Source organism: Archocentrus centrarchus, chromosome 13 (assembly GCF_007364275.1).
Source record: "Archocentrus centrarchus isolate MPI-CPG fArcCen1 chromosome 13, fArcCen1, whole genome shotgun sequence".
NCBI classification, from domain to species: Eukaryota; Metazoa; Chordata; class Actinopteri; order Cichliformes; family Cichlidae; genus Archocentrus; species Archocentrus centrarchus.
The window spans coordinates 31,183,584-31,197,563 of NC_044358.1; the positions used below are offsets into that span (position 1 = coordinate 31,183,584).

At 39.0% G+C, this 13,980-nt stretch overlaps 1 protein-coding gene across 1 annotated transcript in view; it reads left to right on the plus strand.

Annotated features, from left to right (window-relative positions):
* The window catches only part of pde2a (phosphodiesterase 2A), a 182,019-nt gene extending 171,031 nt beyond the window's left edge, over positions 1 to 10,988 (plus strand). The window contains 13 exon segments of the mRNA XM_030745132.1: positions 1,814 to 1,891; positions 2,006 to 2,128; positions 2,324 to 2,394; positions 2,845 to 2,967; positions 3,046 to 3,133; positions 4,374 to 4,421; positions 4,750 to 4,823; positions 4,959 to 5,059; positions 5,952 to 6,026; positions 6,029 to 6,063; positions 6,891 to 6,929; positions 7,131 to 7,237; positions 9,252 to 10,988. Coding sequence (XP_030600992.1) covers positions 1,814 to 1,891; positions 2,006 to 2,128; positions 2,324 to 2,394; positions 2,845 to 2,967; positions 3,046 to 3,133; positions 4,374 to 4,421; positions 4,750 to 4,823; positions 4,959 to 5,059; positions 5,952 to 6,026; positions 6,029 to 6,063; positions 6,891 to 6,929; positions 7,131 to 7,237; positions 9,252 to 9,486 — 1,197 coding nt within the window. The 3' untranslated portion in view covers positions 9,487 to 10,988.
* The last annotated feature ends 2,992 nt before the right edge of the window (positions 10,989 to 13,980 follow it).

Below are 13,980 nucleotides of genomic sequence, written 5' to 3' on the forward strand. Positions count from 1 at the left end.
GGCACAAGAGAAGATACCACGGAGTGATGAGCAGGTTAACAAACAGAAAACTGAAGAAGAAGAGTTCCCTTCACAGGAGCCATATTAAGTCAAGCAACATCCACACATACACAGAGATTTTTTTTTAATGGGGATTTTCCACTTTCATTAAAAAAAATTAATACATAAAACCACTCTTTTGAAAAATATTTCATTCACGTGAAAATGCAAAAACTGATGTCAAGCGCTGTCGAGATCATGCCCAAGCAGCAGGCGGTGAAATAACCTTAATTGTATAGAAATAGCACGGTGCACAGTCAGACGTCAAAATAAGACATGCCGCCTTTATTTCCTTATCCACACATAAAACAGAAACTGAGTTTCTGAAAAATCAATTTTTTTCTATAAAATATATTTGGAGTGCCTCTTGTGCCTCTGTGTTTGTTTCCTGAAGATGTTTTCTAAAAGCTCTGTATTCAGTGACCTAAAATGCTGTTTATGTGTGGATGAAAGGCCGAAACACACAGAAAAAGCTCCAAAACACCCACATACATGTGGACAAGGCCTAAGAAACCCTAGAAAGCAAAATTCCTGAGTTCAAAAGAAAGTGCGAACTGTGTACTTTGTGAAGAATCTGTATATAATGTATCCCTTTATTTATGGCATTGTATTGCTTGTTAATTAAAAAAGTCACACAGTTCAGGAGTATACACCTTGTACTGTTAACAGTTTTTGCTTCAGTGAAACCACAGGTGGTAAATTGGATTCTACTCTCAGCACTTTCTTACTACAAGCCTCATTCACACACACATTCACCACAAGTGCGTTTAATCTGTCACTCACACTTCAATGGATGCTCTGGGAAAAACTCTGGATTCAGTAAAGGACTAAAGATACTTAACCCTGTAGACTGGGGGAGTCAGGGATCGAACCACCAACCTTCCAATTGGTTAACAACCTCCCTTATCGCATGAGCCACAGCCATCCACATACACACAATACTTTCAAAATGAAACAGAATGACTAAAACTCTTAATATCATGTAGTTGTCGCGTAATGGCTATGTGGCAATGGCTATGTGGCAGGCAGGAAGGAGGACCCCAATGCATGATACACCAGGCAGAGGTTAGACTTACAATCCACTTTATTTACGGGAGCTGAACAGAAAGCCGGACTAGACAAAGCTAGTGGCAACCAAAGCAGAACAAAAATAAACTTCACTAGTTTTTCAAGCAACAGGGTAAACAAACAGAGCACACACAGCAAAAAGACAATGACACAACAACAGGCACTGAATACACAGGACTTAAATACACAGGAGGATAATGAGGGGAGTGGGAACAGCTGGGAACACAGGTGACGCTGATTACCTTGACGAGACCAGGGGGAAGCAAAACTGAACACAACAGACAGGGACCAGACGACTATCAAAATAAAACAGGAAGACAGAAGGGGGAACAAAGATGCAGACTTGACACCAGGAAACACAAGGACCTAGAAAGCAAAACATAACCAAGGCCCACAATCAAAACCCAAAACAGAACAGACAAAATCAAGCAAAAACAAAAACACGGGGTCCAGCGGACCCCGGACCATGACAGTAGTCAGTGGTAATATGAAGAGCAAAAAATGGTTCCAACTGGAAGATTGACAATAAGCAGAGATATTGATACACAATATTTCACTGTACTTCACAATGCAGGACTTTGGATGGCAAACATCAAATTTACTTTCCTTCTTTCCATTTATCTCGGTCCAGTTATCTTGATGATATAATGAATTCACTCTTAGTAATGAAATTAACATTGTTGTAATGCGCTGTTTCTCGCCCCAGTCTCTGCTCTACAAGAGAGTGGGAGAGGCCCAGTTCAGATCCCATCTGGCCAATGAAATGATGATGTACCATATGAAGGTAAAACCACATCTCTTCATGCCACTAATTCACTCTCACACACAAAGACATGCAGCATTTGCTGACACTGTTGATATTATTTACTCAGTGTGATCCACTATGTATCTGTGGCAGGTTTCAGAGGAAGAGGTGTCTAAGCTGCTGGTATCTGGCATCGAGCCAGTGAAGGAGATTGACCCGTGCTTCGCCGAGTTCACGTACACGCCGCGCTCCCTTCCCGATGACACCACACCGATGGTAAGACTCAGAGAGGGCGTGTGTGTGTGTGTGGTGTGTGTGTGTGTGTGTGTGTGTGTGTGTGTGTGTGTGTGTGTGTGTGTGTGTGTGTGTGTGTGTGTGGGTGGGTGTGGTGTCTGTTGACAGCACAGAGATTTAAAGTGAAGGAAAGAGAACAAAATTTGATGCAATTGCTCCTGTTGTGTGTGTTTGCAGTGTGTCCTCAGCATGTTTGAAGATATGGGTTTCATCAACACGTATAAGATCGACATGCAAACTCTCGCCAGGTCTGACATCCATCAGTTTATATACTGAATATAACAGCCTGTGTCCGCCTTTCTTTAAGTAGTTTCTGGTTTGTTTACATGGATTTTTTTTTTTTGTCCCTGCAGTATTTTACATCATTTTCCATCAGCTGTTCAAATGGATGTTAATTCATTTATATAAGATTTTGGAGCTACATATTTAAGTCCTATTGTCTTGTCAGTCGGCTATAAAATGGAAACCCCCAAGACCAAAGGAAGAGAGACATGAGCTGCTGTCTAGTAGCAGAATCTTCTTTTTGTTAAAAGTTAATGGATGGATGGGTTGTGACTGAGAATTCCTGGAGCTACCACTTTCAGAAATACCTTTTTTTTTTTCTTTTTTCTTTTTTTTTTTAAGAAAATCATAATGAAATCACTGAGTTACATGTTGAAAAAAATAAGACTATTTTTACATTGCTGCCTTGGTGTCAGGTTCTGTCTGATGGTGAAGAAAGGTTACAGAGACCCTCCCTACCACAACTGGATGCATGCCTTCTCTGTCTCACACTTCTGCTACCTGCTCTACAAAAATCTAGGGCTGTCCAACTACCTCGAGTGAGTACACAAGTCTTAAAACACTTTATAATGATGTTTTACATCATTTGTATTTAAAATGATTCTGCTGTCTTCCAGGGATATAGAGATATTAGCGCTCTTTGTCTCCTGTATGTGCCATGATCTGGACCACCGTGGCACCAACAACTCTTTCCAAGTCGCCTCGGTGAGAGTACATACTGTGCTTTTGCTTTATTAGAAAGCATTAGGAATGATACAAAAAGAACTTGAAAATTGATATAAATAGAAATATTAATGCTGCACTAAGCAGGGCTACAACTGAACTTTAAAATGCAGACAGAATTTTTTTTTCTATTCAATCCAAAAGCTGAACAGAAAAATGAGAGAGGGAAACACACACTGCAATGCAAAAGTCTTGAGCTACTCCTCTTTTCTTTATATTCACACAAGCAAATATACATGGAAATATAGTTTTTAAGGCAAAGTCAGCATTGAAATGTGACGTGACATTTTAAATCTTTATAGGGTGCTTTCTATATGTTGATAACACACACCACACTTGTAAGAATCATAGTTATAACTTATAAGACTTGTTTTTGTTTTTGACTAATAAATCATGAAGTTGACCTTGAAGACTTTGGTGGATGTAAGGCAAATTTAATAGACTGTTTACATGACCTGACCAAACCCCCCTCAAATTTTTATCAGAATTCATTAAAAACTTTCAGAGCTTTCTGAACTGGACTGAAAATGAGTGAAAAAGCAGCCAATGTCCAAAGAAAAACTTTGAAAGACCTTCAGAAAGCCTGGAGAACTACTGCATCAAGACCACTTTAAGAAATTGCTGCTTGGAAGCAAATGTAAGGAAATGAAGGGTGACTCAAGACTTTTGCACAGTAGTCTCTACACTCATACAAACAGCCATAAATGCCCTATGCTAGGGAAGGCACTGGAGAAACATCTGTGGAGGGAGCCTGTTTATTCATCAATTAGTTTGTATTGTATAATGTGAATGAAAAAACAAAGAAAAGCAGGGGAGCAATGCACAAACTACTTCATTTAACATGACAACAGAAACGGTAGTTATAGCGTCAAAAAAAATTCACTTTAGATGCTCGAGGTGAAGCATCCCTGATAAGACTGTCACAGTCTTATCAGAGTCTTTTGGTTTTATTTGCCCCCGGCTTAAGGCTAGATGATTAGAAGCATGTTGCTCTGGTTCACTCTAATCAGGCACAAACCTAATTGAGACACACATTATACAACAAAAGTAATCCATCATTCATCAGCTTCTATATATATTTTTTTCTATTTTCAATTGAGAGCTGCCATCTCCTGTTAAAGAGAAAATGCTGCTGCATTTTATTGGAGGATGTTGATTTGAATCAATACACTGTGTATGCTAAAAGGATTGTGTTTCAATTGTGTTTCTGTTATATTTCCAGCAATCTGTGCTGGCTGCTCTCTACAGCTCAGAGGGATCTGTGATGGAGGTAAACTCTTATCGAAGCTTTAACACTGCCTCACTATGTAAAATCTTTATTTCATACGACAGAGGCAATACGATTGTGTGATTACTTGTATTGGCTTGCTCCTTCACAGTTAATGAATGTCTTTATCTGAGAGCTGCTAATATAGTGTCCTACTAGGACATCTAGTGGCCAAAATCAATCTTGACTTTTTTGCAGCAGTGATGAGGCAATGTGAGGAATTTAAATTGGTTTTGCCAATTTGCATTGCAACATTACTGACTTTAGAGGCACCATTTTGCACACATTTTTTTTCACACGTTGTATCATTATGCTTTATTTACCACGTCAGAGACATCACTTTGCCCAGGCCATCGCTATTCTGAACACTCAAGGCTGCAACATCTTGAGAAGTTCTCTAGGAAGGTGAAGAATAAAAACCTCTTTCCATTCATGCATTTCAACAATTTTTCTCTCTCTCTCTCGATCTCTCGCTGATTTCATATGTTCCATTTGCTTCTATCACTGCCTGTGCAGGCTAAAGATGTTTGATGTTTTTAGGGACTACCAGCGCATGCTGGATTTAATGAGAGACATAATTCTGGCTACAGACCTTGCTCACCACCTTCGCATTTTCAAGGACTTGCAGAAGATGTCTGATGGTACGTGTCACATGCTCAGCATGCACAGCCACGGCTCTACTGTTGCTTTAGACTCACATCTGTAAACAGCTACAAAACACTTGTTTCTAATGACACTTAATCACACTGGAAGCAAAGCAATATTTTTTTTTAACTTCCCCTTAGTTTAGAATGGACCGATTCACAAGGGAAAAGAAACATTATTGAATATTAGAAATGTATCATTTTGATCACAAGTAAAATTATAGTTTGCATCCATTCCTAAGCTGAATGATCACTGATAGACAGACAACCTGCTTCCTCTGCAGTATGACTTGCTTCTTTTTTCATAAATTGTCTCTTCGAGTCACACTTGCAACATTTGGCTCTGACACTCTTAATAATCCCCCACTTTTATTGGATTATTTACCCTTAGAAGAGACAGTTGCTTACACTCTTATGTAATGTAATTGGCTGTAACCTCCAGGCCAGTGGTTTGTCACGCTTGAATGCAACCAATTATAAGTTATCCTGAGTGGATGTCTCCTCAGTGGAAACAATTTTGAGCTGTTAAAGCAATTCAAGGACGTTAAAAACCTCTAAATGAGTTAGCAACTTTCTTGCACTCCAGAATAGGTGACTTGTCAATCATGGACTAGAATACAGAAGGAAAGTGTACAGTATTGAGGTGCCACCAGAAAATTGTTTCTTCTTACCAACACGCAAAGGCCACTTATCTAACATCCTGCTGTGACTTTGTATAGTCAGTTCTATTATCTTTCATGCAGGAGACTAAAATGAACTTCTTGCAATGAAGTTTAAGCTGATTTTAATTTTTTTTTTTTTAAATAGGGGGTCTTCCTCTGATGTGAAAGGCACCATCATTGCTTGAAATACTGTTTACTCCGAGCAATGTGTTTTGTGCATGTTTCAGATGGATACAATGCAAAAAGCCGTACCCACCACTCCCTGCTGCTGTGCCTATTGATGACTTCGTGTGACCTGTCAGACCAACCAAGGGCTGGAAAACCACACGCAAAATTGCTGTCAGTTTATATTCTGCACCAGCATAGAAGAATATAACCACATACTTAGTAGAACTTGTGATTTGTGACAGAAGTTCTGTATTAATCTGGTTAAGATATTTTAATATTTTGACATTATACCAGTACAAATTCCAAAAGCTTAGTGGAAGTAATAGTGGTAATTATTTTGGCCCAGTAAACTGCATAGTGTAGCAGTTAAAACAGCTTGTTGTAACTAAGACGAAAAGAGAAAAGGCTTTATTGTGATCTGGTTCATGCTGTGTTCGCTGATTTGCAGTAGAAAAGAAGTTTCTGTTTCATCTTTAATGAGTACATGACTAAAGATTTCCAATTAACAATGTTTGTACAGTGAAACTGACCCATTTCTAGGACACTGAGGATTATGAGACCTAAAGCTGTACAGCCAGAAACAACCTTTGAGCTATATTCCATTATTTTCTATTCTGGAAAACCACACTCTATTTTAGGATTATGTTTAATCTTGGCCTGCCCCCTTTTCAACACCAGGCCTGTAAACCTTGCCCCAAATCCTCCACCCTCAATCTCCCAAACACCTAAAGCAAATAAACTGTAATCCTTGTTCCCAAACCAAAAGCACATTTCTGTGGAAGACTGTATTGGCTTTTATTGGTCTCAGTTGGTACTTTATTATATCACTAGCAAGAAAACAGATTTTGATTAATAAAAAACACCAATCGCACCAAATATTGAACTGTAATAAAAGGGACTGGCATACCATGTTTACATAAAAAAACAAACTGAATGTTGTTGTCTCTATAAGTATGAAATATGAAAACCTATAAATATCTGCTACTATGTGTCCACAGGAGCTGATTTATAAAGAGTTCTTCTCTCAAGGAGATCTGGTATGTTTTAGTGTATGCTCACTGCTAAATGGCATGTGAAATTAGTAGCAAGTGGCTAAAGCGTGTTATTGCACGCCTCACCAAGCTCATTAATCATAGCTTAACATTGTGTGTGTGTGTGTGTGTGTGTGTGTGTGTGTGTGTGTGTGTGTGTGTGTGTGTGTGTGTGTGTGTGTGTGTGTGTGGTGTGTGTTTTTGCAGGAAAAAGCCATGGGCAACAGGCCCAGTGAGATGATGGACAGAGAGAAAGCGTACATCCCAGAACTACAGATCAGCTTCATGGAGCATATCGCCATGCCGATCTACAAGTGCGTACCGAATGTGAAAGCAGCACATCCTCTCACTTCTGGTTTCTTTTTTAAAAAAATTACAAAAAAAATTATTATTGGACCTGTTTTGGTCCTTTTGTGACCAGTTCTAAACATAAAGGATTTAGTTTGAAATATTGCTGTTAAGCTGAAACCGAATTTCCTCTATATACTTAAAAGAAAAATATAGATTTCTTCTGAGGAAAAAGTCACTCTGATGAAATTATGGAATTTATCACCTGATTCTGAAGATTCCTTTACATTTTAGTGACTTACTGCTGATTGTTTTGGCATTCACTCTCATCAGCACCGTTTTCACTGTGGTCAAAACATCTAAAACTGATCGCAGTTAGCAACTAACTGGTGGATATAGTCTATTAGCCCTTTTAGCAGCTGAGTAACATATTTCCTTAAAGGAGCTGGGGACAGGAGAACGGATAAAAGTAGAGTGAACACTGAATTTAAATTCATAATGTGGAAACCAGCACAATTCAAAATGAATGCTAATGCTGCAGAATAAATTCAGTAAATATAAATAAGTGCAGCACATTTGCTTTATCAAGCCCTTTACAGCAACAGTCATAGACAAATAAAGACATAGCCCTCGTGTCTGAAAAGTGGGTGGAGTGGGGGGTCGGACTCGTCGGTTTTCAAAGTAAACTCTATGGAAAATTACTCTTTTGCTCACTTGATCTATGACCTCAGGAAACACTTTCCTGAAATGTTCACAGTTTTGGTCACTAATTTCAAGTTTTACTGAATCCAACCTGATATTTATTTTGTACATTATGGTTCCTCTTAATTCCATTAAGTTCAATTCAGTTTTATTTATATAGCATTAAATCACAACAAGTCATTTCAAAGCACTTTACCTCAAGTTAAAGACAGAAACTTTAACACTCAGACAGTTCCCTATGAGCAAGCACTCGATGACAGAGGGAAAGAAGAACTCCCTTTTAACAGGAAGAATCCTCCGGCAGAACCAGGCTCAGGGAGGGGCAGCCATCTGCCACGACCGACTGGGGTCATCTTAAGAGTGAAATAGACAATAAAGCAGGGCTGCTTTGTGACTGAGAAGTCACCGCTATAGACAGTATAAACATGGATGTAGCTTCCAGGTCAGAAGAATGAATCCAGGACGGAAGTGCCTTCTGTCTGAAGGCCACCAGATAGCGATAGTTGTGGCTGCAAAAGGATTTTTGATGTTATAGAAGTGTATGGGAAACATCTTTCTCTCTGGACCTCTTTAAACACTTTCCTGCTGAGTTTATGGACTCAGTCCCTCGTTTTGGTTCATACTCAATGAAAAGTTAAGTTTATTTTGTAAATCTTGGTCATACAATGTTTCAAAATGGTGGATTTTTGGTGGCATGACACTGCGTACTCATTGGCTAATGGCTTGTCAATCATAAGTCATTAGCCAATGAGCATGCTCTTTCACAGTCAGGCCCACCCCTCCTCATCAAATTATTATTTATTTATTTATTTATTTATCGCAACCAATATATCGACAGGGGAAACATTCATCTCGAGATTTAAGAACGAGACTTCAGAAAACAATGGGTGACGACATGGTAGCTACATCCCTCTTTTATAACGTCCATGGTCACTGACATATGAGTGCGCAGGACTCTCAGCTTCTCAGTCAGACCCATCCCTTTAACATGACAGGCGGTTATTAAAACAGAAACAAAAACACAAGGACTTCACAAACCAATGATTGACATCACTTTGGCGATGACCATTTTCTATATACACTTTATTTTGATAATATACTGTGCTTACAACCTGTGAGTAGTCAAAATGTCAGTTATTGGATGGTTAAATACCACATAGCACAGTTCAAAGTAAGGCATGAAGTTAAATAAATAAAGTTTTCAATATATTAGTGCATAAATTTCATTTGGTGTGGTATTAATTAAACAAATTCTCAGACTGGGACACTGAGGATTCACATTAAGGTATTGCAGTAACGCATAAATGTCTCTTTACCTCTTTGCCTCTGTCTTTTCAGGCTGCTATCTGAACTGTTTCCTGGGGCCACTGAGCTGTACGAGAGGGTGGCGGCTAACCGTGAGCAGTGGACCAAAGTGTCCCACAAGTTCACCATTCGTGGGTTGCCTAGCAACAACAGCCTCGACTTCCTGGACCAGGAATACGAGCTGCTGCAGGCCCAGGGTGCTTTCGGGAGCGACGATCACTGCCTCAACGGCTGCCTCGACGACACAGAAGGAGGGAGGGGTCAGTGACGAGAGCGGGCTGAGGACGGTTTCGTCGAGTTTTCTGTGGTCCAACAAGAGGCTGAGGATACCTTTTTAGCGACCTAAGAGTCACGGGTCTCTCTGCTATCAACCACTTAGATGCTTAGCAGGCCAGACAGGATGGGACTAAGTTTCAAACTGAATCAGATAAGCGATCTGAAACGAGTGCTGGATCCACGTGTCTCCAGTTAAAGATAGCAGAAAGTGGTGACTTTATCTATTTCAGCAGCTATACTGGGAAAATAGGTTTTACCACTAGTCACAAGCTCATTCATACAGTGCTGATCCTGATTAAGATTGTAAAAACACACACCTACACTGACACACACACATATGTACATGCACATATGGCTTCAAGATGGAGAAAAAAAACATTCATTGTGATGGCAAAGACTACTTCAACATGTAACAGTGAGATGAAGTGCTATAGTTTCTGTAAAATGTGTCATAAAAGCTTATATTGATTTAAAGCAGCTGCCATAGCCCTCACCTGATGCTTATGAATGCATGCTGTATGGACACCTCATGTTTTATTCCTTTTTATCTGGTCAGTGTTGATTTTTTTTTTTTACCATTAGCTAAGAAATGAATGCACTCTATTTTCATACCATCACAACACATTTTAATATTCAGCTCTTCATGATATATGTAATAAATTCATGAGCTTTTGTTCCTTTTAGTGAGTCACTTCTTGCTTTTGGAGGTGTTTAGGGGACAATTTGACAATCACTCATTAACGACAGCGTAACTGATCCCTGACCCTACTGCATTCATAAAACACTGAAAACGCACATCCTGTGCATATTAATTGGATGTCTTTTCATCAGTTATTGCACCTCAAACAAAGGCCCTACTTTATTCTTCTCATCATCCTTCACATTTCCTTTTCACTTTGGTCATTTTCTTTCTTTTTTTTCTTTTTCACTTAACTGATTTCTTCATAAACCCGCTTTAGATAAAGATTAACCGAATCCCTTTAAAAGATCCATCTCATCTGTAAGTGTAAATGTGCCAGAGCAGAGTGTGTCATTGAGTGTGTCATATGGATCTGCCTTATTGCGCATCTTTGCTGCCTTTCTTAGAGCTTTTAATATATAAAAATTGAAATAAAGAGTCTGTTTAGTATGTATGTTGTATATTTGTTATAGAGGTAGCGTGAGTATCGATGTGTTGACTGAATGATCACCATGCTGAGAAGATGTATATCTGTGAAATACCCGTGTGAAGACCTCAGATGTCACGTCATTTCACTTCTTTCCATTTTATCTGCACAACCACCCTCGGGTGTTCCAGTCCGACATAAAAGCATTTTGTTCAGTTCTCAGTGCACCCAAAAAAAAAACAAAACATTTTTTTAAAAGGAACTAGAGATGTAGCCATCATAGAAATTACTCTTTCTTGGAAGCATCCAACAGTTCACTATTGCTGCACTCCAAAGGAAATGTTTGGAAAAACAGAGTTAAGTTCTCAGCTTGTGCCTCATAGAAAACCTGACATTTTTTTTTGGGGGGGGGGGGGGGGGGGGGGGGGGGGGGGGGTTATGTTACAATATGCCATACGTAGTTTTAGAGTGTTTAAAGTAGGAAATGCTGCAGAGCTACAGGAGGAAAATCGCTGAATAATTCCAAAAAGAAAGCGGACACCATTGCACGTGGGCTGCGTGAGGAGGGGTGAGCGAATGCGTGGATGCACAAGTGGCAACGTGGGTGAGAGAGAGGCATCTAAGAGCAAGAGAGAAATATTTGGTGTATCTTTACAGAGGCGGTGTTCACAGAAATGAGGCTGACACAAACCTCAAGTGATCTACCAGAATTCCTTCTTCTTCTCCCCCTCCTTTTTTATGCTGCCCTGATAATGTTAACATTAATGAAAGAAGATGAAAGCAAACTTTTGGCAATTCCAGGTTATCAATGTAGAATTTCTCTTTGAAAAGTACCTTGTGAACCCTCATGAGATCCTTTCAAAGAAAATTAGTGAGAAAGGTTAATCAGCTCTCAAAAGCAGTGTGATGTATGTGTTAAACCAACATTGGGGTATGCATTAGTGCAAGCTCAATGAAAGTGCTTGATCTGCCTTGGCCTGCTTCATGGACTGAATAGTTTTACTAAAAAGTTTTTAAAGGGCATACAGATGTGTTTGTAGAAGAGCCGCTCTCTCTTTCTCAAACTCTTTCTCTCTCTCTAGTTTTTTTTCTGTTATTTTGAAACACCATTTCAGATGTACCTGCCCTTTTTTTTTCCTGTGCAATATGATTGTCTGCCTCTGTGACATTGCATAGATTCCTATGTAATACCTATGCCTCTTGTTAAGTTTATTGCTTTAGGTCTGAGTTGCCAAGCCTTTTAAGTGTTAGATCATGATGTTTCCATTGAGGAAAAAAAAAAAATATATCAATGGACTATGACAATTTTAAACCTAAAATGCTTCGGTTTTCTATCATGATTGTGTATCTGTCCTTTTATGTTTGTTTTAGACAGTCAGGGCTAAATGTGCCAAGCAAATATTTTCTACTTTCTGGGCAAGCTGAAAAGTGAAAAAAAAACAAAAAAAAAACAGACATAACGTAAAATATTTTTGTTCTCTAATGTTGGAGTGACGATGAGGGCTGTGTTCATAATTAACTTTTCCGCTACGTCATGACAGCTTGTCCATGAAGTGTGAACACAAATCGATTTCCCATCCTCACAGAGCAGCGGGACTCGAACCTGTGATGTAACGCCATCGTAATGATCACCTGTGACATAATTGTTGAAAGTTGCAAAAATATAATTGCTGTAAATAATCAAGAGTTTTAAAAGAAAACGTTTCTTGATCGTCTGTCGTTATTACAATGGGAAGTTTTTTCAATTCTGTAATGTGTTAAAAGTGGTTGCCTCCTGTTCTCCTTTTTTTTTTTTTTTCCTAAGCCATTTTGATCAACCCCAAGCTTAGACTTTTTCAGAGGGGATGAAAGAAAACTATATGTGTATTTGAGATATACATATGACATTCTACCACAAATAAGAACCCAGACAAATCTGAAATGTGTAAATGATGCTTATACTGGCAACTAAATCCAGTATCCATCTGTTAATTATTTGTTTCATTGAGTTCTGAGTGCTGGTGATCTTGTTCCTCTTCAGATGTGTTGAACCAGGACATTTTTGAGAGGAAGGCAAATGGACAACATTTTAAATCTTTTTTTTTTTTTTTTCTTGAAATAAATCTGGTGAAAGGCTTCTCGGTTGTCCTCTCTAAATGTGCACACATACCACATGCTGCAGCTCCACCATACTGTGCAACATCACGCCACATGTGTACCATGGTGCCTGGAGCTGCGTATTTGTATCTGGCAGTACCGATTTAGTCATCGCAGTGGCATCTCTGCTTGGCCTGTTGGCCTGTGCCACATAGTGTGTAAGCATGGCCAGATTAATATACTGGGGGGGTCCTGGGAGCAAGAAATCTACTGACTCCCCTCTCCAGCAATTAGCACTCTGTCCTCTCTCTACATTGGGTGAAGTAGAACAGATGTATCTTGTTCATACAGCATGCAGTGCTTTTATTATGGGAAATTATACTGAAATTACACTTTAGCAACCCCTAGTTGAAGATATTCCAGTATACAGTTGTGGTCAGAAGTTTGCAGGGCATGAATATCATGGTAATTTTGGCCTTTTAATGATATCTTAGAACTATTCTTTTTCCAGGGTGGAATGATCGTACAGCATACATCTGTAATTGCTTTAAAAGACAAGGATTGGGTGCACAAGTTTGAATTTATTTTAGATTTTCTCTAATGCACACAGGGTCAAAAGTATACATATAGGCTCAAATATATACACTGATATGTGTTTGGGATTCTTCCCGACCTTGGCAAAGTGGTGACATCCAAATACTTGTACTTACATACAATTGTTTGAACTGATGGTCTTGGAATCTGCAGTTGTTTAGAATTGGCTCCAAGAGACCTTTACATCTTGTGAAAGTCTACAATTCTCCTTCTTAGATCTTCACTGAGTTCCTTGGACCTTCCCATTGTTCTGTGTATTGGTCAGTCCAATGGGTGCTGTTAAACAAATCCTTTTTATGATGGCAGAGATAAAGTACCAGTTGTAGTCAATCATGATGAAAAATAAGTAGTTAATTAGGCCTTGACCTTGTCACGTTAAAAGACATCATATGGGCACCAGGGTGGCTTAGTGGGTGAGCAGGAGCCTGTTTATGCTGCATGGCCATGGTGCAGGTGGCCTGGGTTCTAGTCTGACCTGTGGCAGTTTACTGTGTCTTCCTTTATCTCTCTATCTTTACTGTTCCCTATCCAAAAATAAATAAAAATTAAGACATTGCAGAACCTTCAGCATCACTTATTAAAAGATTTAAATGAGTGTATGTATATATATTTGAGCCTATATGTATAATTTAACCCTGTGTGGATTAGAGAAAAATCCAAAATAAATTCAAATTTGTGTACCTAATTCTTGTTTTTTTGTAACATTTAAG